Raw genomic sequence first — 22,963 nt, 5'->3', positions numbered from 1 at the left:
TCATTTCCAGAACTACAACTAGTCAATCTTCAGGACTTCCCTTTCCACAGCAGGAGAGCTTGTTTGTAAGCATGAAGCTTTTCAAGCAGACACCTGAAAAGCTTAACAAGATAGTTCAGTGGAGAGACAGACCCTAGGCAACACTCACCTCATCAGCTTGAACTTTTGAAACAAGGTCCTTAAATGCAGGAAGGCAGCTCAACCTCATCATGGCCTCTGTTTGCTCTACAGTCAAACCATTGATTTTGGGGAGAGATGCAGTGTTTAGTACAATCTCCTTCCCTCTCAAGAAGTGCTGGAATTCTGCATCATATGTAGGCTCCCTAATGTTAAGGGAAAAGAAGACTTTAGCTAGATGCCTTCAAGACAGCCCTCCCTTCTTCAACTAAAGTGAAGCAAGAAAACATTTACCCAATAGTGCCTTTCAGCTTGATCCGGGCCAACAACATGGCAAATGTTATGTGATCCTGGTGCAGCATGCCACGCGCCACTCGGTTGAAGGCCACCTAGGAACAAAACATAGTAGTAGTGTAAGAAGCTTTGAACTCTGACCCTTCAAAAATTATTAAAGAATTAAATTTATTAATTAAAAATTGGAACCTGAAAGAGATCCTTTGTGATGATTGAGAGACGATGAGTATGGTCTGTAATTCCCTTCAGATTTGGGTTCTCATACAAGACATTGTGATAGATGTCCAAGAAAAACTGGAGGGAGTACTGGTACAGGAAATGTATCTGAAAGAGAAGAGAGTTTATTTTTTCTCTCCACAATCCTGCTGTTTGATAACCTACAGAGTATGTCTACCAAACCGCAATAATTGGCAATGCCTATTTAGCTTAGACCAGTAAACACTCAAAGCTCCTGAGAGGAAGAACTCAACCTACCTGTTTCAGTGACTCCATGGTAAAGTAGATACTGCTGCATGCTGTAGAAAGAGGCAAGTACTGCTGGGAAACAGTCTCCACTTCTTGCATGACAATATCAGTCTCTTCTACTTTTCTGGTGACCTCTGCTGCTTCCTTCTTCAGGTTCTCAAGTGTAGTAATGATGGTGTCATCATCCAGGATACGTCCCTTCACTTCATTAAGTGCTTGGAGTAGGGATTTTTCCAGCTGACGTAGGCGCAGCTGAAATTCACCTTAATTAGAAGAAAAAAAAGTCATACATACATCTTGTACAGATATGTTAAAGAATTATGTGAATTGTGTGTATTTTGCCATTGGGCATCCTGAAAAAAAGAGTATGAAGATAAGAGCACTGTGTGCTCTTAGAGTAAACCCACTGTATTCTTTTAGAACACGAGGAAGTTAATTTTGGCAAACATACCCTGAAGCTTGAGGAGGTCAGAGCGTTTTTCATCAACATCTGGTCTTTCAGCTTTCAGGACTTCATTCAGACACTGGCTCTGCAAGCTGCTGCGAGTTACTGTGAAGTTCACAAATGTAACACGAGAGCAGAGGTCTGGTGGGAATTCAACCTGTCACAGGAAACATGAAAAAGTTTTCTCAGCTCTCTTCACATGCCATTTCTACAAACAGGGCTGCTTTTGATTTTACTTACTGTTGGATCTCTGGTGGAAAGGAAGATAACGAAGGATGGTGACAAATCAATGTCTTGGTCTCCCAGAGTAATCAGAACTCTGCCTCCAGTTCTTCGGACTTCACGATTCAGAACAGGATTCAGAACTGGGTCATAGCTCTCCACATCCTAGAAAGACAGATGTGTTAAAGACTATTGCTTGCAAATGTCTCAAGCTAAAACTCCCAGTCCAAGAGGGGCTTAAAAGTCTGGTAAGCAAACAATTGGCAGTTGGTTTGGAATAGGGATCACATTCAGAAGGCATCTGCACTTTAGATGTGTAGTTGAGCTACACAGGTACAGAAGGGAAGTATTATTAGTGACTGCAATTTTGTTAGCTCTACTGCAGGTAAGGCCTATTCTAAACAGCACAAGCAACAGTTACTGATCTTTTCCATTTCCATACTAAGAAGTGAAAAACATACCCATTTCAAGTGAAACTCAATTATTCCTATAGCTGCCTATTTCTTCATATTACTGAAATTTCTCCCTGATATTCAGAGCAGATTTAATTCTAGATAACTAACCGTATTAGTTGCCATTATCTATGACTAGAGAAAGCACATAAAAACAAAGGAACAGACACGCAGGTTGTAAGTAATTTTAGAGTGTGGAAAGATCATTTCGAAATAAAAGAATTTCATCTTGAAATGGTGGAAAAGGAAATACCTTCTTCTGATTTTTTAGCTCACTAATTCTTCTCAGGACTAGCACCACATGTATTACTAGTTTACTTGTTAAATTGTAAAATGAAAATAAAGTCGCTTGCATGTTAGTAACATGCAAGAGAACAACTGAAAACTTTTCTAAAACATAGGACAGAATTCAAGAATTTAAATAGCTTCTACACAGTCATGCCACTAACCTGAACAAGAAGTGGGTTACCAAATCTCAAGGCACTTTCCAAGTTCTTTCTGAAAGCATCATCCAAGAAGCTTGTGCGAGTTATCTTACGGTCTTTATATTCATTCATGATAAACTCTGTAGCTTGCCCAGAGGGATCGATGATCAACGGATACCTTAAGTTAATAATAAAACACTTTCATTAGCTAGGTTTTGACTGCAGACAGTGTCTAAGCAGTTTTATGAATTTACATTGCATTATTAGTCTCACCTCTAAAACCTTGTTTATTCCTTCACTAAGTTGAGGCACGTTTAATGACTCATTTCAGTTTTGAAAGATAAGTTTGTATTTGGGCAACAAAATAGCTCAAATATCAAAATAGTTCAAGCCAACTTATTTAACAGCCAAGCAAAAAAGGCAAGGAAGGGTGGATGAAAGTTTTTACGTTTACACATGGTTGAGAAGCTTTTATGAACATAAGAGCTTCACACCCCAGTGAAACTGTGCTTTGCAGGAGCTGCTGTGATTCAATAGGTGCAAACCCTGCCTGCTGCAAGAATGTTGCTTAGGAACTTCACATCTTAGAATGAAGTACCTGTTGAAGCGTTTGAGCATGATGGCATTCTCTGTGCACAGGTCATCTGCAGGCAGGGAACTCGCCTGCCAGCGCAGCCGCTCATCGGCGTTGGAAAGGTACTCGGTCCTTGCGATGTCTGTGCGGAACTGCAGGAAGGAAACAAAGTTAAATATTAACTTGACATTCTCCAACCAGCTGGTGAAGACATTTTAAGTAAATGCAGCTCTATACAAAGCTGCAACAGCTTTCCAACAGTTCCATTCATCACCTAGCAATCCTAAAGGTTAACTCCTGCAGTAAATCAATTCACGGTTAATTATCATGACTGTATCTTTACCTGGATATTTGCTTGCTGCAAATGGTGAGACCATGTAGTGAAGAGATTCTGACGCATCTGCTGATCAAAGTAGCCAGCGTAGGCAATAAAAGCTCCTGAAAGTAAACAGTCTCCTGCAATAGTGGACATCTGGTTTTTGAAAGTTTCACTTGTCTTCTCCCATCTTTCACGTTCAGCAGAAAGACTCTTCAGAAGAGCTGTGCTACGGTTTACCTAGAAATAAGTGGTGAAGGTAGATTCTTTAGATGATGAAATGTTCTCATATTACAAATCTCTCAGAACACTTAAATTCTGACTCAAGGCCCAAGTTAAATTTAAAAGCTCAGAAAGAGATAAATTTGGGGCTCTTCAGTGCTAATTTATTAAGTTGATTCTAATGGTTACCTTGAGGAACTTAGAAGTGCTAAGTACAAGTAGAGTAGCAACATACTAATGATGAGATCAAGTACATAGAGAAATCCATACTCCTCTCCTTGAAGTCCAGTTAAGACATTACAATCCCACTACATCCATGCCTGTTTTCAAAGGCTTTCTATATATTTTACACCTTATGAGAACTGTCTTGTTAATAAAGTAGCAACGTGAGTTGCCAGCCCAACAGGCTTCTTGAGAAGCCTCATGACACCCAAAGATGAAACAGCTCAAATGCACTGCACAGGGGAAGCAACCAGGTCCACTCTCAAATTCAAAGAACAATTCAATTTCAGACTGTCAAAGATCAAAGAATGAAAAATTATTGGTATATGAAGTCTTACTTTTGCTTCAACAGCAGCCAAGTCTGCCTTAATAGCTTGAGCCTCCGAAATCAGAACTGCATATTCCTCTTTGTAACGGGCAATACTGGCCTCAAGGTCACGAATCATCTGCTCCACTTCATTTGCTTTCTGCTGGTTGTCTTTGGCATCATCCTCCAGCTTCTGCAGTTCATTGCGTAGAGGTTCCACTCTTTTCAACATGTCAGCATAGTTCAGCTGCAAATGGAAAATAGAACCTTTACATTTTCTAAAATGACATGTTAACAGGAACCACAGCTTTCAGGTATACACTATCAACTGCATCTTTTCAAAGTTATGTACTTCTGACCTGTGTAAGAATTAATAACTACTAAAGAGAAACTTAGTATTGTTTATCAATCCCTAGGACTCTAGTTTAAACTAAGCACAGATACATAAGTAATTGCTTTTGGCAAGATCCTTGTACTGATGTAGATTTACAAAGTCATTCAAAAGGTTCAGATCCCATTAAGAAGTGCACAGCATTGTTTTACATAAATATTCAATGGGGTGTTCATGGCAGTACTGGGCTAATCTGCCCTTCTCAGCAGTGAAGTCAGTGAAGTTAAGCCACAGAACAATTAGGACAGGGCCTGTTGGCAAGATTCAAGTTAAACAGTCTCTCTAGATCATGCCATAACAAGCAGGCAGAGTTTTAACAAGCCAAGAATTTTGCTGTATTGGAACACCAACAGGCAAGTAAAATCATTTTTGGGTACCTCACTCTAGGGGCAAGATTCCCAAAGCCTATTCCTTCAGGAAACTTAAAAGTCTGCCTTACTCTGAGGCAAGACAAATGCAGTCTCATTAAGAGGACTGCACTGCATGTTCCCACTGGACAACTGTCTTGTCCTACAGAATGACATCACATACAGAATGTATCCACCAGTGTTCACTGTAAACCTAAAGTTTTTCAGTGCAGAGGCTGTATCACAACTGGCCAATAATTCTCTGGCATGGCACTATATATATTCCATTAGCTTTCATCTAAACCATGTACCCCATTTCTTTGAGGCAAAATAGCTTGCAATACTCAGCTGAATAAAGGCAAATTCAGAGCCTTTAGACATTGCTATGTGCCTTCTGGCTCACTCTTTTCACCTTGCCTTTGCTTCCTCAAGCTGACTTTACCTGTGCAATTGCCCATTTCACCATAGGTCCACAGGCCAGTGATGCTCTGTTTACAATTTCATAGTTGTAACTTGGATTTGACAGGTAGTTTTTCTTCATCTTCTCCCGGATGGCATCACTGCAAGGGAAAAATTTATACAGACAGCATGAATACACTATGTCAGCACACAGGTGCTCAGTATCCCTTTATCTAGCCTGCCTTCCATAGCTGCCAAGAAATATTTCCTGTTAGTTTTGCTGAGTAGTAGCTGGGATGCTCAACATGTTGTTTGAGAAACTACAGCTTAAAGGTGATAAAAAATTTAACAATATTTTAAGATTAGTCATTCACAAACTGCTCAACTCTGGAGCTGGAAGGGAATTTAGATGTCTCTAGCCCGACCTTCTGCTCACAGTTAGAGCCAGCTAGGAAGCTGACCTCCTAAACTGAATAAAGCCCTCAGCAGCCTGGTCCGTTACTGCTGCAAAAAGACTTTCAGCTGACTGTGGCTTTGGACACCAACACACTGCTTTGCAACCATGCCATTAAGTCACACAACAAACAGCTGCTTTGCCTTTTCATGATACACCTTGGCTTCAGCAGTCGAAACAGCTGCTTTGCCTTTTCATGATAGACTGCTGAAGCCAAGGTGTATTTCCTGTACCACCTGAATGGTCACCATGTGCAATAAGCTGGTGTCAAAAGAAGTCAAATGCTACCAAAGCAATTACACAGAGGAAAGTCCAGTTAAGACCCTCTGTTCTTTGTAAATTGTTTGTTCACATAAATATCTCACAGTTGCACTTCACCTGATTTCCTCAGCAGAGAAGTTAACAATGGTTGGAATGAAGTTCTCTCTCATGATGATGGAACGTATTTGTTTCCAGTCAGTGGTGCTTTCACCTAACAGCAGGCAGATGGACTCCAGGGCCAGCTTCACTGCTGCAGGGGGATTAGCCATGGAACGCACCTCTACCAGGTGCTGCTTCTTTATTGACTTCACAGCTAACCAGTGCCACAAAGATGAAGAGTGTTGATTGGGAAGAAAACAAACAGTTAGCAAAGCCCCACAGAGTACCCTGGATTTGTAAAAATGCTTCAAGATTCTACATAGGAATATGAGGTTATTAGAGAAGCAGATACTACTGAGTAACTACTATATTACAAGACACACATCCATGAATGTCAATTTGCCAAATGGGCACAGGACTTTGCTGTCTAAAAATGATTCACTCAAACTGTGATTTGTCTACATAGTTTAAAAAATGGGCAGGTTGACTGTATGCTGTCTGTTCAGCAGCAAGGCATCACTGGTTTTTCTACAGCTGGACTGCCAGAAATTAAGCCACAAGCCATAGAAGAAGTATCAAGAATCAGATTGGTACTATTACACACAAGAAAAAAAAGGCACAAAACAACAGCTCAAAGACTGTGAATTTAAAAGGGATTTCTTCAACTCTGTTCAGCCCCATGATATGAGCCTACACTTTTATTAGATAGGATCAACCTAGACCACAAGAAAACACATTCCCATAGACCAGTTTTAGATCCAAGACAACAGTGTGATCTCTTGAGGTGCTAACATACCATTCTGAGCTTCAATGACAGCAGGCTCCACCTTGTCAAGATCTTCTTTCACACTCATCTGCTTGTCTGCAATGACCTCCTGCTGCTTGTGCAGCTGTTCCTGAATCTCCTGGCTCATAACCTGTAAGGAAATTTCACAGACAAAAATACTGCTTTTTAGAAGCTGAAATTCTTCCAGTACTTGGTCTGTAGCCTCTGTTTTGTAAATAAAATAGTTACAATGCACAGAGATTTAACAAGAATTTTTACCTTTTTCTTCTCAGCTTCCTGTTGGTCTTTCACCATCTTTTTCAACTTGTCATTGGCTGCTGCATTTTTTACCTCAAGCTCCTGACTCTTTATTCTTAGGTCACGCCGCAATTCCTCCACCTAAGATCAATTGCAAGATGGAAGAGAGAATTCATATTGAGCATTGAGATCTATTTACTCACTCCAGCTTTACAGAGGGCAAAGTTTTAAGAATACATACCTGATCAACTGTTTCCTTGATTTTTCTGAGACCAACATTGAGATGCATTTGCTGTTCCTCCAGTTCACTTCGTTTCTCATTGAACAAGTTGGCGTAATGGTTGATGAAGTCCAGATAGTGGCGTGGTGTGATTGCCATGGTTCTGCCTCCTCGTTTTGCCAGCCGAGCATTAGCCTTGAGGGAACAAAGTGTTGTAGAGTATGCACTGTTTTAAAATTTATCTGGATGCCAAGGATCATAGTTTTCAGGAAACTGGTGAATGATGCCATGGCCTAGAGGTAAGTGTAAGTTAAGCAGTGTAATAACATACCTGGTGAAGAGTCTGATGAACAAACACACAGCTATTAACAATAGCCTCCCTGTGTGATGGTGGTTGTGGCAGCTTATCATACACAACTGGCATGTAATCAGGCACAATGTAATTTGGTTTCTCAAGATCCATTTTGCTTGTGAACTCTTTGCCAACCTGGTACAGTGCTTCAGTTGACCAGTCTCCAAACCAGTTCAGGACACATCTGAAATACAAAGCATTTGTGAAGACTTCTCCAAAAGTAGTGTTTTAATGGTACCTGTAAAATATGTTGGAATATGCAGCAATTACCTGTTGAAGAGCGCAGGAGAGGTAGCTGCCCTGTCCTTCAGGCCCTCAGAAGATGGATTCATAGTGAACACTACATGGAGATTACGAATAACTTGGCTGGTAAACCATTTGTAGAGCTCCTCATGTGAATCTAACATTAAACCCTCTTTCTGTGCTCCTTCTTTACACTGAGTCATGAGGGTTGCATATTCATCTCCTTCAAAGAGACCAGGAACCTAATTCAAAAGATAAGTTTTGTCGTAGCTTATGGTTGCAAAAAGGTTTATTTAAAGGTTGCAAAAATATTTATTTAAAATCTTCTTACCTCTCCATTGGCTAGGAGAGTGTTCATTCTCTCCAGGAATCCAGAATCCAAGACGTTTGACTCATCCATAATAAAAGCTATTTTTTCATTTTTGCAGCCAGAGCGTCTCAATACTGTCCTGAGGTCTTCATCAAAATCTTCACCTGTGTATTTTCTGTGAACCTGATAAGAGTTTACATTGGTCATTAACATTTTGGTTTAGCTTTTAATGGGAATTTAGGAGTCAATATATAGGTGGGAGTTTTGACTTACAGGATTTTACAAGTAAACTTAGCATACCAACCTTGATTTGGTAGACACTCAAACCATTCATCCAGGCAACAAATCTTGACAGGGTTGTTTTCCCTGCTCCACTGACTCCAATTAGCAGCAAGTGGCCCTGTGGCTGACGGAAGATTCTGAAAAAGAACACAACCAAGTGTGATTGATAAGTGTTAGCAACTTACTGAAGCATTTCCTAGAACATCTAAGCTACAAGTTAGTACCAAAACTGACACACCTTTCCAGACAGGATCCTGCTATCTAGAGGCTGGCAGTATATTTTCTATAGACATCAATGAAACCATGCTCCATTCTTACTCTGTTCTGAGGCTATTCTGGTTTAGAGTAACTCTACATACTGCTTATATGAGCAGCAATGGAAGTCTGAACTTACCGGTCAATTCTTAACACATGATCCAAGACTTCATTGAACAGGACAAGTGGGACATCAAGTTCTTCTTCATAAAAGACTTTAAGCCTAGCTTTCACATAGTCTCTCAATTCTTCTTGATCCACTGGAATATAATCCTAAAAAAACCAAAACAGTCAATACAGTATGGAAGTTAAGATTAAGGGAATTAGCTTAGGGGTAAATTTATGAGTACACCAAAGCAGAACTACTAGAATACTTGAAGTAGCAATCCTCTACAAAAGCTTAAGAACATTGTAGCCATTTAAATTGCACGGGAACATGCCCAGTGCCTAGAGTGCCATGGTAGCAGCATGGGGTTTAAACACTGTATGTACTGAACCTGAACCTACAGGCTGATGAGCCTGTGCTGCCAGTTACCAAAGAGACTGGGAAGTAGCACTACAGACTAAATCCCTTCCCCAGTTTATTTTAAACAGCCTTTCCTAGTCACTTACTATTGGTCAGAGATGGGCAGCCAGCTAGGTGGACTTTTGCCTAAACTCACCAGGATTTGTACAAGTAACCCAGATGGATAATTTCAGATTATAAGAAACAGGTCACCAGAAAATGTGTAATATAAGTATTGCTCAAGGGTCACTGCCTAATCCAAGAGATTCCAAAAGTAATAACTGTCACCTGGCAGTGTCACAGTATTATTGAGAAATATTTTATACTGCCTTTACATTCCACTGTGGCTCCTACAATAGCATCCCTGGCAAAACAGCTATTCAATTTGAGGCAGAGTTCAGATAATCATAGTAAAAATTTCTTGGAGATCAATTTAACAGCATGATGGGCACTGATTATCACTTTAATACAGTCATAAGAGCTGCATCAACCAATTGCACCTAACCTATTTAATTTTGGGGTTAATTTTTTTTAAATTTTAACTTGCCTTTGACAGCCAGTTGCTGTACAAGATAGGTCTGCTCATAGCCTTTTCTTTGTCAATGTTGGGGAAGTGTTTCAGTGCAACCATGTCAATGTTCTCATCAGTCCAGCGTCTCTCCTCATCTTCCACAAGTCTGGATAAAGAATTAAGTCAGTGAGTACAATCCTCTGTAATGGGAGGACATAATCACACTACACGGCAGCACTATGGCTGAAGTGTATTTTTGCTTTGTGCAGGTATGACTCCTAAGAGAGTCAAACTGCAGTGAAACAAAATATTCTCACTGGTATTCCAGCTATTTAACATAAAGCACACTTTAGTCTGATGTTCTAATGAAAGTTGGCAAGGAGTAGGCAACTTTTTATGGTTTTGCTTCCCCAACTCATGAATTTTTTACCTGTCCTGGAAGAGACGTAGGGCTTCGTGGGCCCAAATCCTGATAAGGCCTTCAACTGGTAGGGTTTCCAGTGGTCTTAATGCCTCGAATATACCTCTCACCCACCGAGTCATTTCACGAGGTGAGTAGATGTAGTGTGGCTGCGTGTCTTGAGTGAATCTCTCCTAAAAATTTAAACTGAATTAGTTACTTTATCTCAAAGTTGCACCGTATTTTTTACAGGACTTGGCATTGCAAGATATTACTGTGACAGCACAATTCAGTCATTTCTGCCAGAACCCAATTAATTTGTTGAGTTCTTGTACACATATTATCCACGTGAAAGGCTAACAACACACGCTAAATGAAGCACAGAAGAAAGCATTCTAACTGGAGTTTGGAGTTGCACTTAACAAGTTACCTGAGACATTGTGTAGAATTCTACCATAGCAGCAGTGAGAGGCTCTGCATATGTGCGAAGCGATGGGATCAGCCTCAGCATTGCACGGTTGAATGTTCCATATATCTGAGTAAGTGAAGCTGGTCCAGGATAGTCCACATAAACCACAGGAACATGCCGTAAAAATCTGAAAGATTAGCATATTACACAGTACAGAAAGTTAAATTACTATCTGTATTCTCTTGGTTATCTTTTGCCAAAATTAAATAACTGCTTGATTCAAAACCATCAGCAGCAGCTGTAGCTGGTTTGATTGCTCCCATTCTCAAGGGTTTCAGACAGGTGATTCAACAGCCTAATACTGAGTTCACTGCTGGGCTGTCATGGTAAGAACCAAGCAGCAAATAGTGCAAAAGCAAGGAACAAAATTTCAGCACAGCTGTTGTTAAACAAGTGTATTAAGAACAGATTACATAATCAATGCTTAAGTTTTTACTCCTATTCCATTGTTACCTAGAATCTACTAGACACATTACCTATGTGACAGAGGTTTTCTTCCAGGATCAGTAGGTGGATTACATGCACCAACGAACTGAATTCTCTCCAGTTTCACCCATGTCTGGTCAGAGGTACGGTAGAATCCTCCATGTTCCACCATCTGGACCAAAAACATAAAAATAAAATCAAATCAGTGGAACATTTTATTTCCCTATAAGTAGCTGTTCTGATATAGTTGATTACAAAGAAAAACAGACCTGTCTAATGAAGGATATGACTCTCTGTGTGCCATACTTGTCCATATCTGGCAAGTTGATTTCATCACAGAACAGCACCAGCCACTTTCCTAACTGCACAGGAGCCAGCACCACTCCATTAGGGGTACGCCTGTATTCACAGTAGTGATCAAAAGTTTTCAACAGCAGTTCTGGAGTGGTAGCACTTGAAAAGTTGAGTCCAACCACCTTAAAGAGAGTATAGTGGAAAAAAAAATTAAAATACACTAAGGACTGAAACAGAGTGTATCGAGAGTCCTGGAAACAGGTATGTTTGGCTGTTCACAACTGAAGCACATACACCATCCACACTACATGTATATAACCACATATATACAGCCATATACAGCCTAGATACTCATTGCTTCCCACTGCAGGTTCTCCATTTACCATGCAGCAATGCTACTTGCCCAACCCTGTTTTGAACATGACAGCCTCATGTAATTGTCACTCCACCTAAATACACAGAAGGATGAGAGCTATTCTTAAATATTTGTAAAGTATTTTTAAATACTGAATGCAGGAATGCTCCTCTGATACTGAAGTGGCAAAGGAAGAAAGCAGCTTTAGGCTAAGGAACTTGAGAAATGAATTTGTATTCTCAACATGATTTTTATTTTTTACTATATATACACATGACTGACTGAGGTGAAGTTATCACTGAATTTCAGCTAGGAAATAAATTCCATGTTATCTTTAATCTTAAAAAGATTAAAGACTTGGTACTACTCTGTAACTCTCACACCCATGTGCACACATACACAGACACACACAAGTCTCATGTGTACCTCCATGTCAGGCAGAGCTCTGAGAGCACTGAAAAGGGTCATGGTCTTTCCAGATCCTGGTGGTCCACAAAGCACCAGAGGTTTGTGCTCTGCCAGCCAAGTATACAGCAATGCTTCATGGCGAACTGTATCTAGGGTTGGCACTACAACATCAGGAGCTGCAACTTTGTGTGTTTCAACTTCAATTTGAGGAACTTTGGATTGCCATGGCACCCATTCACCTGTAATGGACACCTAGAAGCACAAAAACATGATTAGACAACTTAGAAGAGGAATCCAGCTCAACCTTAGTTAAATTTATTTTTTAAGTGACATCAAATTTGATCTGTTTGTTGAAATGTGAAACTGTAAAATTTAAAATAGTCTAGCTGTTTATTCTCCAGGTTTGCCTCCAAAATCTAAAGCAAGCTTTTAAGAAAATGAAAGAGCAACATTTCTAGCACAAGAAAGGTTTACCTCATAGTCAATGATAGGTATGTTGGGTGCAGTTGGCAGCGGCACAGTGGTGATTCTCCTAATGTATTCTCCCAGCTCCGCTCTCATCTTCAAACGACTGTCTCCAGAGAGAGACCACAGTATGGCATAGACCAGGTACCTCTGTAAGAAGCAAGAGCAGCAGCTATTGGTTTTAGAGTAAGGGGACAAAGCCCAGAGAGTAACTCAAATCTAGGCAAACACAGGAGTCACTAAGAGCAGGCTGCATTTACCTGGATGTAACGCTCCAGCTGGTCTATCTGCATCGGGAAGTCGGGATGGTTGGCGTTGTACTGGGCCACGTTGCGGCAAGCCTGGTGCAGCATGGAGAACAGGGAGCCCAGGCAGCGCAGGCGCGTCAGGTCCATGATGTGCTCCAGCTTGAAGGCGTGCTCAAGTGCCTTGGTCACCAGGCCGTTGGATGTGAAATATGGCTGCATTATTGTTGCAGCATCTCTCTGAATCTGTTGGGGGAGACAAACGTTGCTCTAAGCATTTGCTTCTCATTTGACTACCAGGCAGAAAGAAAAGGTTTTGTTTAAGGTTTCAGATTAAAAAAAAAATAAAAAGGAAAAATATGTAAAGAGGAAGTCAGCTTTCCTATGATAGGCTGTCATAAATTCTACATATGGTGTACCTGTGATACAAGCATTTTTACTACTTTATCCCATAATGAAATCTAAGTTATACCTGCAACATTGGGGATGCTGCTTCTTCTCCTTCATCTTCTTTGCCCTTTCGCCTGCGCTGAGCTTCCTCCTCACCTTCATCCAGAGGAATGCTTCTTAGTCTGGCCAGGAAGTTGTTGAATATCATGTCTGTACTGAGAACATCCTCACTGAACCAGACCATACCACACCTTGACACAGTAGCCAAAGTGGCATATTTCAGATCCTGTACTTCAAACATGATACGCACCTGAAAAAAAAAAATTTAAAACAACATTTAGGAGTAAAAACAATCAACCAAAACAAACCAAACCAAACACCCTTTCCCTGAAAAAACAGAGAGCTTTTAAAATATGCAGATTTGCATTTAGACTCTGAATAATTAACATCAGCATTATACTGTCCTAAGGTAAGTTCATCATTATTGACATTTACCATAAGACCTATACAATTCACATTTTATCTTACAAGGTCAGAGTAAATGTAACATGAAATGTTTCCACAAAAACCCTTTACTCCAGCAAACCACAATCTGAACTCAGTATTACTTTGCTTGTGATGAGAAAGAGGCACAACACTAGTACATATTAAATTAAACCAACAAGCTTATACACAGCACATATACACAATATAAAAAAGTAACATTACATTTGGTGGGAGGCTGAGACGTTCTCCATTTGGCAGAGTCAGAAGTTTGTTGTCATCCAGAACAGAGTTCAAGTTCTCAACCCATTCAGGGTCTACATCACCATCAAAGATAATCCACTGACGTTTTTGTAGTTCACCTCTCACATTGTCTATGATTCTATATTAAAGAAAATATTCATTGAAGGAAAGAATTAAGGTGAGATTATCCTAGGCACAAATGTACCAGCCATTTTGTACTTGTGCTATTAAAGACTTACTTTCTCAGGACATGTGTAAACAAGCCATCTGTCCATTCCCTGGTATTTGGATCCAAAGTACCATAGAGGTGATCTTTGCTGATTGCTTTTGGATCTATAATGTGAGCAACACCTTCCACACCCTCCAGCCGTTCAAGGGCCTTCAGAAGTACTCTCCAGGCCATGCTCTTTCCACTTCCAGAGGGACCAACCATCATCAAACCATGATTTATCTGTGTAATCTGATACAGCTGAAGAACCTGTGACACAGTAATGTACCAATTAACTCCAGCAGGTAATCTAAGCTTTTAGGTATAGTTTGTTTAAGACAAGAAAAATTTAAAAGCTTTCGACTTTTCATAATATAAAAGGAAATTTAGTCTTATACATAAACTTCAACTGCACATTTTCAGTTTTATATTTTACCTTTTCAACCCACATGCCACCAACTTCTTCTCCATCACCATAGGTAAGGTACATTTCCTGACACACTTTCTTAAGTTCCTCTCTCAAGGCTGTCATCTCTCCACGGTGATACTGTACTCCAGGGAATACATCAGAAAGGAGACTGAACAGCAGTGGAATGTCTTCTGCAACCAGTTTTGGTACCATAGTTTCACATACACTTTGGATCAGGATCTGCAGAGACAGAGTCACATTTCATTGAAGACTTGTTAAGTTCACTTTATCAAATGTGTTTGACAAGGAAAACTTCACTAAATAATTTACTGATTAAGTACTAGACTGGGTAGTCTTAGTCAAAACAACCACTGATGTGGTTTCAACTTTGGAACTACCCAGTGATTTCCTAGTGATTTTCAGTTTATACAAGTCCTTCTTATGTCTCTTCATTATGCTTTTGGCATGAACTGCTGAGACGCTGTGCAGCAATAAATGTCATGGATGCACCACCTCATCTGAATAATTTTTTCGCTATGATTCAGGGACTTAGAAGTCATGTATAACTTAAGCTTTTAAGTTATCAAATTACCTTTGGTAACTAACATTATTTTGTTCCCATGTCTTAATACTGAATGGTAAACAGTGAAGGGTTACTTTGTTTAGTGTGCACCCTTTATCACAGAAGTAAAGAACTTTGCACACACATTACCTCTTGTTCTGGCAAGTTCTCAGCGATTTCTCCCTCATCAACGACTTCCCCGCGCTCTTCCTTCTCCCGCTTTATCTTCTGAATCCTCTCCCTCTTCACATTACCTGCACTAACCAGCACACTCTTCAGTGCTCTCAGGCCAAAATCATAGTGACTTTGGGAGGACAGCTGTTCATCACAAAGCCTAAGAAGCACAAGACACAAAACACAATTTGATTCTCAGTATGAGCCAACATAACACTCAGTAAATGTCATTCTTTACTTGAAATTATTGCTGCACAATGTGCTTAGTGAGTTGTAAAGAATATTACAGCTTTCAACAGTAAGTTCTATTATTACTGACTGCAACCAAACTTGTTACTCACTTGAAGAATGGTACTATCTTATTGGCAAGAACTTCAGCAGTACGGAAACCTTGGGAGTACAGCATGACCTGGGCAATCAACTGACGGTCTGGTTTTGTCATTGCCAAGCTACGGAACAACTTCTTCAAATTGTCAGGCAGATTAGATCTGCCTGCATAGCCAGGGTTCATGGTGATGAAGATAGCCATGTCAGGGCTCACTTTGACTTGTTTGTTCAGCAGCTCACAGGTAATGGGTGTTGCAGCTGAAAAGAGAATGAATTTAGTTATACCTGAGTCAGTGATCCAACACTCTGACAAATGAAGTCATACATATTCTATTTTAGCTTCCTACAGTAACGGACAGCAGGTTCTCCAGTACTCAAACTCAAAAATAAATTTCTACCAGCTGAAAGTTATATCAGATATTTAAGTTTTGCCATAAAGTAGCTTCATCCTTGCACAATTCGTAAGAAACATAGCTGAGCAACAAAACATGAAGGATGTTAGAGAAGAATTACATACTCTTGTCATAGTTGGGGTTGGAATGCTCTCGCAAGGCTTCCTGGATGCACTGAACTTGCTGTGAAACTGCAGAGAGCATTCTCTCCTCCAGTCTGTTGAACTCATCAAAGCAGCCCCATGCGCCCACTTGGCAAAGTCCCACAAAGATGCGTCCCATTGCCTGCACAGAGAGGGGGAAATTCACTCAATTATATTGGCAAAAAGAGCAGATTAAGAGCACTTTACACAATGCATCCAAGACAGGAAGAAGCTGTGTTTATTTGTAAGTCACTGTATTTGTAGTATTGTAAGAGTTATGAAAGAGTTCTGAAGTTCCGTTTTCACTGCTTCACAGAACCACAGATCATAGCTCCCTGTACTTCACACTGTACTGCAGTGTGTTCCAAAACAGGCAAACTAAGTCCACTGCACAATGTTTTGTTTGCTGATACCATTAACATCAGGTGCAGTTCTAGTCCTCTATCACAAGGAGGGTACAAGAATTACAAAACATTTCAGAAGAGCAAATTCGATGGCCAGAGTATGATAACCTTTCTACATAAAGAACAACCTTTAAGGTAAGATTCTGTAGAGGAAACATGATGGAGGTCTAGAATCAACCAGTTTAGATTAATCAGAATCAATCATTCACTGTCTTTTCTACTACAAGAACTTAGGAATCATTGAAAAAAGACAAAAAGAAGCTGCCCTTTCATGAACTGCATAGTAATAGTGCACAGTGGAACAATTTGGTAAAGATATTATAGAAACAAGTGTGCAAGTAGATTTAAGGGGAGAAATGGTACATGAAAAAGGTTCACTGGAGCATGAACAGAGTAACACACTTCCGCTGGGACATCCTGATCATCCTAACTGTCAGAGGGAGGAAAGGAACTGGGGCAAGGAGGATCACATTATCTGTGATATTAATACTCCCTAGGCATTTTCTTACAGTCACCCCTACAAGCAAAATGCTGGTTAAATGGAATCCTGATCTGGCCAAATTACAGCTGCAGAGGAAAAAAATCACACATGGGCAACCTGGCAGAATCCGTAAAGTTTAGTGCTTCCCTGCCCATGTTTTATATTGTTTTTTATCTATACACTTGATCAAGGTTTTAATTTTAAGATAATTTGCTGTGTTACAATTTAGAGACACTTCATCTGGTTCTCTGTTTGAAGATGTCATAAATCTTCAAATATCTGGATAAATTTTCTTAGTTTTGAAGAATTCTTCACACATTGAAGTAAACTGTACATCTGTGTTGTAAAGGATAATTTGGCGATAGTACAGCTACTTCAGTAATCTCACACTCTCATCTGTTCCTCATCAAATCCCAAACTACATAGTTTAAGATACTTTCCTAAAGCCAATCTTAAGCCCCTGCCCCTGTACTTCCTTTCCCTCCATTTGCTGTTACAGAACCACCTGTTCAAAAGCCCAGAACCTCTGCTCTAGCAATGTTACATCCCACTTCTGCTTTAGGCATTTTTTTGTTACAGAGGTTCTATATGACCAGCAGATACCAGCTCAGTTAGGACTTCTACATAATCATCTTGAAAATAAACAGTGCTGGCTGTTTCAGGGTTCTGAAAAGATTCCTATTTGTTGTTAACAAAGACTACATTGTTTTAATCAAACAGCTTACCTGGAAGTCAAATGTTTCATCGCAGTTGAAAACCAACACAAAGCGGCCGAGCTGATGTCCAAGAGCTTTAACAGATTCTGTTTTACCAGTACCAGCAGGACCTGTTTTTGAAATGAGATGGACATGCTTTAGAATTTATCATTTGAATAGCACTGCCAATTAGTGCAATCTGCCAGCATGTGGACTCTGAAGGTGCCTGTTTAATCAAGAGGGTTCAAACAAAACCTAAAACTGTTTTGACTTCCCCCAAAAGACCATTTTGTTCTTCACTATCTTAGTTAAAAGTGTCCTGCATGTTCATATTAACACTGTATTGTGGGGATGCACATCCTTTCCCCAGTCCACTCCCTAAACCCCATCCTAGGCCACACTATAGTCTCAGGAATGCTTGTTAGCCCTTGCCCTACTTTAACAGCACCAGTTAGCTCCTCTTGTGCTTATCAGAAACCCTGTCTGCTCCCACAGCTTCTGTTGTCTAACAAGCTCCTGTTTTCTACTTAAGTAGCCTTGAGACTTCCCTTTTTTCTGTCTGAACAACAGAGCAAGTAGAATAATATTTTTGTTGTGGGACTTTTAAAGGAAAGTTCCAGCAACGACCAACTCGGATTGTGGCCAGGATGGAAATTTACTGACTAAAATCAGCAATTTTGCAACTCTATAAACAGTTGTCCTAAGTGACTCTTTGAGATCTCCCAGACTGCAGCAGGCTGTGACCAGGATCTCCTTCTCAGTGGAATGCCTCTTGGAGCTTGTCATCTCCAGTTTGCAATGGAGGATTGCCATTGAAAGTTGACTACTGAACCTGGACTGGTATCTCCCACTCCTTGAGACCCAACCCTTCATCTCTGGAGAGATGCAAAGGCATCTGATGTATTTCCCTGAATTTAAGGTGAGTTGTTCATAGGTATACCTTTGCACATACTTCATGTCTGTGTGCCTTTTGAGCGTTGCCAATTTAGGTCTATAATGAATCTAAACTTTTTGGTCAAATTACTGCTGTGCTTATAGAAAATCTTACAGAATAATTTTGTTTTAAATTAATAAATGCTAAATTTGGCAAGGGAGTCCACTCTGACCCTTGTGACCTGACAGTAGTCTCCCTTACCCCTTTGCATCCCTTACTGTCATGTCTGCTTTTCCTTCTGTGTCCCCAGTCTCCACATACACCGTTTTAGATTTATTTTCATCAGATTTTTCCTTGTGTGCTTTATCGATATAGTAAGTAATAGAATGAACCTTGCCATACAACTTGCTATGCTTTTACAAATTCATATTAAACCTGCCTTTACTGATTCCTCTCTGGTGATTCTTTAAGTGACCTAAACCACTCATTCTCATATATATTAGAGAAGATAAGAATTTTATACACTTGTCTCACAAACTTACCAAATGGTGATCCTCCAAGTCTTGCCTCCAGGGCCTGTGTCATTGTCAGGTAGCAGCGGTCAGTGAGAGGAGTCTGCACCAGCTTATCCTGAACCCCAAGGTACTCAAAGCCATAGTTGAATTTGGCATTTGCCATCTGAATGGAGAGCTGCTGCAACACATCTGTCTGCTTTGGGTCAAAGTAGAACCGCATTTGGCTGAGCCATTCGAAGGATTTGGAGTTGTCAATCTTGCTTTTGATCAGTGATCTTGTAACATCTCTCTGGTGCACCAACTCAGTGATCTGGAGAAGGAAGGAACTCCTTAAGACCACAACAAAACAAGCCAATAAAGACAGGCTAATACAGAGAGGAATCCTACAGCTTCTCAGATTAGCACAGTGAACTGCCATCACTTAGAAATCATGACCTAAAACCAGTCTCTGGTTTAAAAATTTGTTGCTCCACTGTTCTTAATGACTTTCCTAGTTTACAGCAAAGAATTTTGGCCCAGTTAGCCTGTTAATCCATTACACTACTGAACTTGGTATTTTACTTGCCAGAAACCAGGTATTTCCCTCTAGAAATAATCAAGGATGATTTTAATTCTCCCCCCACCTCCAATCACTATCTACAAACAAAAGCATATTATAATTTCAATAATAAGCAACTTAATGACATATTTCACATTTGAATGAAAAAAATCAGTAACTTCCATACCTGGAAGATCCAGTCTGAAGATCAATTCACTGAGACAGCATATCATATGATATCATGCATTAAGCGGACTAGAGTGAAAAACTACCACCACCTACATTGAGGATCAGGCCCTACTGTAATTGTTTAAATCACACTAAATCTTTTCCTGGAGGAATAGTGAATCTTAGACTGATCAATTTTTTCATTAAAATTTAAAAATGCTCACCTGTAAAGAGGAAAGGAAGTTTTTACTCACCAAGTGCTCCAGTTTCCTTCTGCGAAGGGGTGGCTGCTCCATCAGCACAGAGTCTGCCAGGACATTGAGTGTGACCTCAACATTGGCTAGCACAGACTGGAGAGGACTGTTGTCTCCACCTCCACCATTGAGGGCTGACTCCACATTCTCAGACCAAGCAATCTGGGCTGACAGCACAACAAGCTGAGCCTGTGCAAAAAAACCCTCATCAGATAGTTTTCTTTGCTGAAGTAACCAAGCTGCAGTATACTTTAGTGTTCCACATTAATACCTGGTATTTGTCAATCCAAGAGATGTAGACTGCTGGATCAATTGAAGTTGCTTTTCCAAAGATTTCTACTTCAGTAACAGACTCTGCAAGCAATTTAGCAAGGGTCACTCTCATCTCTTTTTCAACAAGAGTGAGCCACTCATTGATCTTGGGATGTTCTGTGATGGAGACGGGTGTTTTGAACAGCACCTGCAAGAATTAAAGGTTTAAGTCAGCCCACATCCACTTATTTTCAGAATTTTATTTAAAAAGAAATACTGCAGCTATACCTCCTCTCCTTCACGTGAGGATATCCCAAGAACCACAGAATTGTCTTCATTGAGAATAATGCTAGAGACTCCAGCAAACATTTTCTTGAAGTGTTTCTGCAACTTGGCCACATTTTTGCTGTTTCCAATGATTTCAAGCAAGTCTTCATCGCCAACAAAGTAGAACCTATTAATCACATAAAATCAGATCTGTATCAGAACTTCAACTATCACTTTTAATTCATAATTTATGCTTCATCCATGGCCACTGTATGGAAGTAATTGACAACCATTTCCTCAACACTGTAAGAGTGTGTGAACCACCAATTTGCTAACAGTTATACTCCAGTGCTACTTTTATGCTCATGTGGTCTGCACCATACACAAGTGTATACATGCTCCATAGTGTGGATAATTTTCTTTACTTATCCATCTCTGAAATACCAGCAGTAGAGTTTGGGATTGAATTGCCTGTCAGGCAGGAAGAACTCCCACTCAGTACCTCCCTCACTCTTATTTTCTCATGCTAAGTGACAAACTAGCTGAGGACTACAGGTAAGTCAAAATCAATGTCCTAAATACTGGACTGTGACAATTTCGAAACTGTCCTTTAATCAAATGGCAGAAGAACCTCTTCAGTTTACAGAAATCAGCTGCAATGGTTCCTTAGGCAATACCCAAATCCTGAAACCAGCCACAGATGAGCAAGTAAGGGAAGTTTCAGCCCCACTTCTGCAGAACTAGCTGTAACTGAATTATGTGTATAGACAATACATATTTAAATGGTCATAACATCTCATATATATGCACCACAGACTGGTAGAGGCTTTCCAGAGCAGTACACCAATTCCTGCACAGAAACATCAGATTACTTCAGCAGTCAACTGCTTACCGTGGGAAAGAGGACCTCTCCCTTTCCAAGTATTCTCCCAGGGCTTTCTGTATCTTTCCAAGTAAGTCTGCCAGTCTCTCTAATGATCTCTGCACACCCTGAATGTTAAGAACATCCATCACAAGTGGAGATTTGGACACCTTTTTCATGAGTGCCAAGAATTCAGTGCTGATGCTGCAAGTAAAATAACACAATACATTAGCGCAAACTCAGTAACCACAGGCCTACAGAACACCAAAGTTATTTGTCTCTAAATGATCACTCCACCTCTAATGGCTGTAGCAGCCCTAGGGAACACAAGCCTAAATTCCCCAAATTACTCTTCATCTACCTCAAGCTCTCAATAACAAAATCTAACTTCTTTGTAGTCCAGAGCAGGTCTACTTATCTTCACCTCCTGAAGAGATGCATAAATCTGATTCTTTGATCTGAGTGGAAGTGTGTGGAATGAGTAAGTATTATCAGACCAACTTAAAAGAGATGAAGTAAATAATGTTTAAAGGGTGAGATTAAAGGCTGCAGCAACAGAAATTTGCCTGTTTGTTGCAGCCACAATGCCAGAAAAACCCTTGAAGTAACTGACAGGAACTAGCAAGGAAAACCATCTGAGTCCAAATGATCTTCTAAAAATCGTACATCAGCCCATTTACTACAAACATTTTCTGCCATAGCTGCACCTCTTTGCTTGATGAACTTGTATCTACAGCAGCTGTAATCCAGCTGGACCAGGTAAGAATGCAGTGAGTATTTCAACTCAGAGAGTGCTACAGTGAGTCATGAAGTTTCAGGCCTGCCCACAGGGTGTCCCAAGGGAGGCAAAAAACCAATAAAATGAAAAAGTTACCTCTGGAACCGCTGGGTCTCCACAGGCAGCAAGTGCTTGATGTCTGCACTGCCAGTAAAGATACCCTCCAGGTAGACCCACCGCCTTTGCACATCAATCCAGACATCAAAGAGTGCCATGATACGGTTCAGCTTATCTTCCCAGCTAAGGGCATCTTCCTCAAACACCTGAAGTTTAAACACTACATTAATATTCATTTTAATATCATAAAGTGTTTGTCTATTAATAATTATTAGAAGAAACAGTTTTTTTGAGAGTTACAAAGTATGCATTATACAATTAACAGTCTGTCAGCTTTAAACGGTGAATATAGTCCCTGCTTACAAAAATATAAACTAAACAGAAAGGGAAGGCAGAAATAAACAAAAATTCTTTAGCTTTGTTCTCCATTTTACCTTGTAGTATGGTGACAGCTTCATTGCAGACACACTGTTAATGTGCTCCTTGACTTTGTTGAAAAGGTCATCCCATCCACGAATCAAACGACACTTGTTCTGGTAATTGACCAAGTCCAGTTCATAGGTGTTCCACACTTCTCTTATCTGAAAAGATGTTTAAGATATGACATCAATAATTTTTCCTCCAACAAAGTAGAAATTTAGTTACAAAGTAGAAATGTATTATAGGAATCAGATACTATTTTTCCTACCTGAAGATTCTGGCTTTATGCTT

The 22,963-nt window shown here is 40.1% G+C and overlaps 1 protein-coding gene across 1 annotated transcript in view; it reads right to left on the bottom strand.

Annotated features, from left to right (window-relative positions):
* DYNC1H1 (dynein cytoplasmic 1 heavy chain 1) overlaps window positions 1–22,963 on the bottom strand; it is a 42,159-nt gene that overhangs the window by 8,458 nt on the left and 10,738 nt on the right. Inside the window, exons 20-62 of the mRNA XM_031066289.1 lie at window positions 22,687–22,833; window positions 22,292–22,458; window positions 21,448–21,621; window positions 20,577–20,742; window positions 20,308–20,496; window positions 20,037–20,225; window positions 19,104–19,386; window positions 17,718–17,818; window positions 16,090–16,249; window positions 15,587–15,830; window positions 15,222–15,405; window positions 14,537–14,749; window positions 14,132–14,370; window positions 13,875–14,031; window positions 13,249–13,476; window positions 12,792–13,022; window positions 12,541–12,681; window positions 12,085–12,318; window positions 11,279–11,485; window positions 11,060–11,181; window positions 10,545–10,710; window positions 10,145–10,308; window positions 9,751–9,880; window positions 8,838–8,971; window positions 8,466–8,580; window positions 8,183–8,344; window positions 7,879–8,093; window positions 7,588–7,792; window positions 7,278–7,451; window positions 7,058–7,177; window positions 6,809–6,929; window positions 6,031–6,226; window positions 5,242–5,359; window positions 4,093–4,308; window positions 3,338–3,550; window positions 3,019–3,146; window positions 2,445–2,598; window positions 1,562–1,708; window positions 1,328–1,478; window positions 886–1,139; window positions 601–735; window positions 412–506; window positions 149–323 (exon numbers count right to left, since the gene is read on the bottom strand). Of these exons, the coding sequence (XP_030922149.1) occupies window positions 149–323; window positions 412–506; window positions 601–735; window positions 886–1,139; window positions 1,328–1,478; window positions 1,562–1,708; window positions 2,445–2,598; window positions 3,019–3,146; window positions 3,338–3,550; window positions 4,093–4,308; window positions 5,242–5,359; window positions 6,031–6,226; window positions 6,809–6,929; window positions 7,058–7,177; window positions 7,278–7,451; window positions 7,588–7,792; window positions 7,879–8,093; window positions 8,183–8,344; window positions 8,466–8,580; window positions 8,838–8,971; window positions 9,751–9,880; window positions 10,145–10,308; window positions 10,545–10,710; window positions 11,060–11,181; window positions 11,279–11,485; window positions 12,085–12,318; window positions 12,541–12,681; window positions 12,792–13,022; window positions 13,249–13,476; window positions 13,875–14,031; window positions 14,132–14,370; window positions 14,537–14,749; window positions 15,222–15,405; window positions 15,587–15,830; window positions 16,090–16,249; window positions 17,718–17,818; window positions 19,104–19,386; window positions 20,037–20,225; window positions 20,308–20,496; window positions 20,577–20,742; window positions 21,448–21,621; window positions 22,292–22,458; window positions 22,687–22,833 (7,464 nt within the window). The remainder of the gene's footprint in view (window positions 1–148; window positions 324–411; window positions 507–600; window positions 736–885; window positions 1,140–1,327; window positions 1,479–1,561; window positions 1,709–2,444; window positions 2,599–3,018; window positions 3,147–3,337; window positions 3,551–4,092; window positions 4,309–5,241; window positions 5,360–6,030; window positions 6,227–6,808; window positions 6,930–7,057; window positions 7,178–7,277; window positions 7,452–7,587; window positions 7,793–7,878; window positions 8,094–8,182; window positions 8,345–8,465; window positions 8,581–8,837; window positions 8,972–9,750; window positions 9,881–10,144; window positions 10,309–10,544; window positions 10,711–11,059; window positions 11,182–11,278; window positions 11,486–12,084; window positions 12,319–12,540; window positions 12,682–12,791; window positions 13,023–13,248; window positions 13,477–13,874; window positions 14,032–14,131; window positions 14,371–14,536; window positions 14,750–15,221; window positions 15,406–15,586; window positions 15,831–16,089; window positions 16,250–17,717; window positions 17,819–19,103; window positions 19,387–20,036; window positions 20,226–20,307; window positions 20,497–20,576; window positions 20,743–21,447; window positions 21,622–22,291; window positions 22,459–22,686; window positions 22,834–22,963) is intronic.

The sequence above is a fragment of the Geospiza fortis genome, unplaced genomic scaffold, assembly GCF_000277835.1.
Source record: "Geospiza fortis unplaced genomic scaffold, GeoFor_1.0 scaffold23, whole genome shotgun sequence".
Classification (NCBI taxonomy): domain Eukaryota; kingdom Metazoa; phylum Chordata; class Aves; order Passeriformes; family Thraupidae; genus Geospiza; species Geospiza fortis.
The sequence above is the reverse complement of the archived record's forward strand: the minus strand, read 5'-3'. Positions and strand labels throughout refer to the sequence as shown.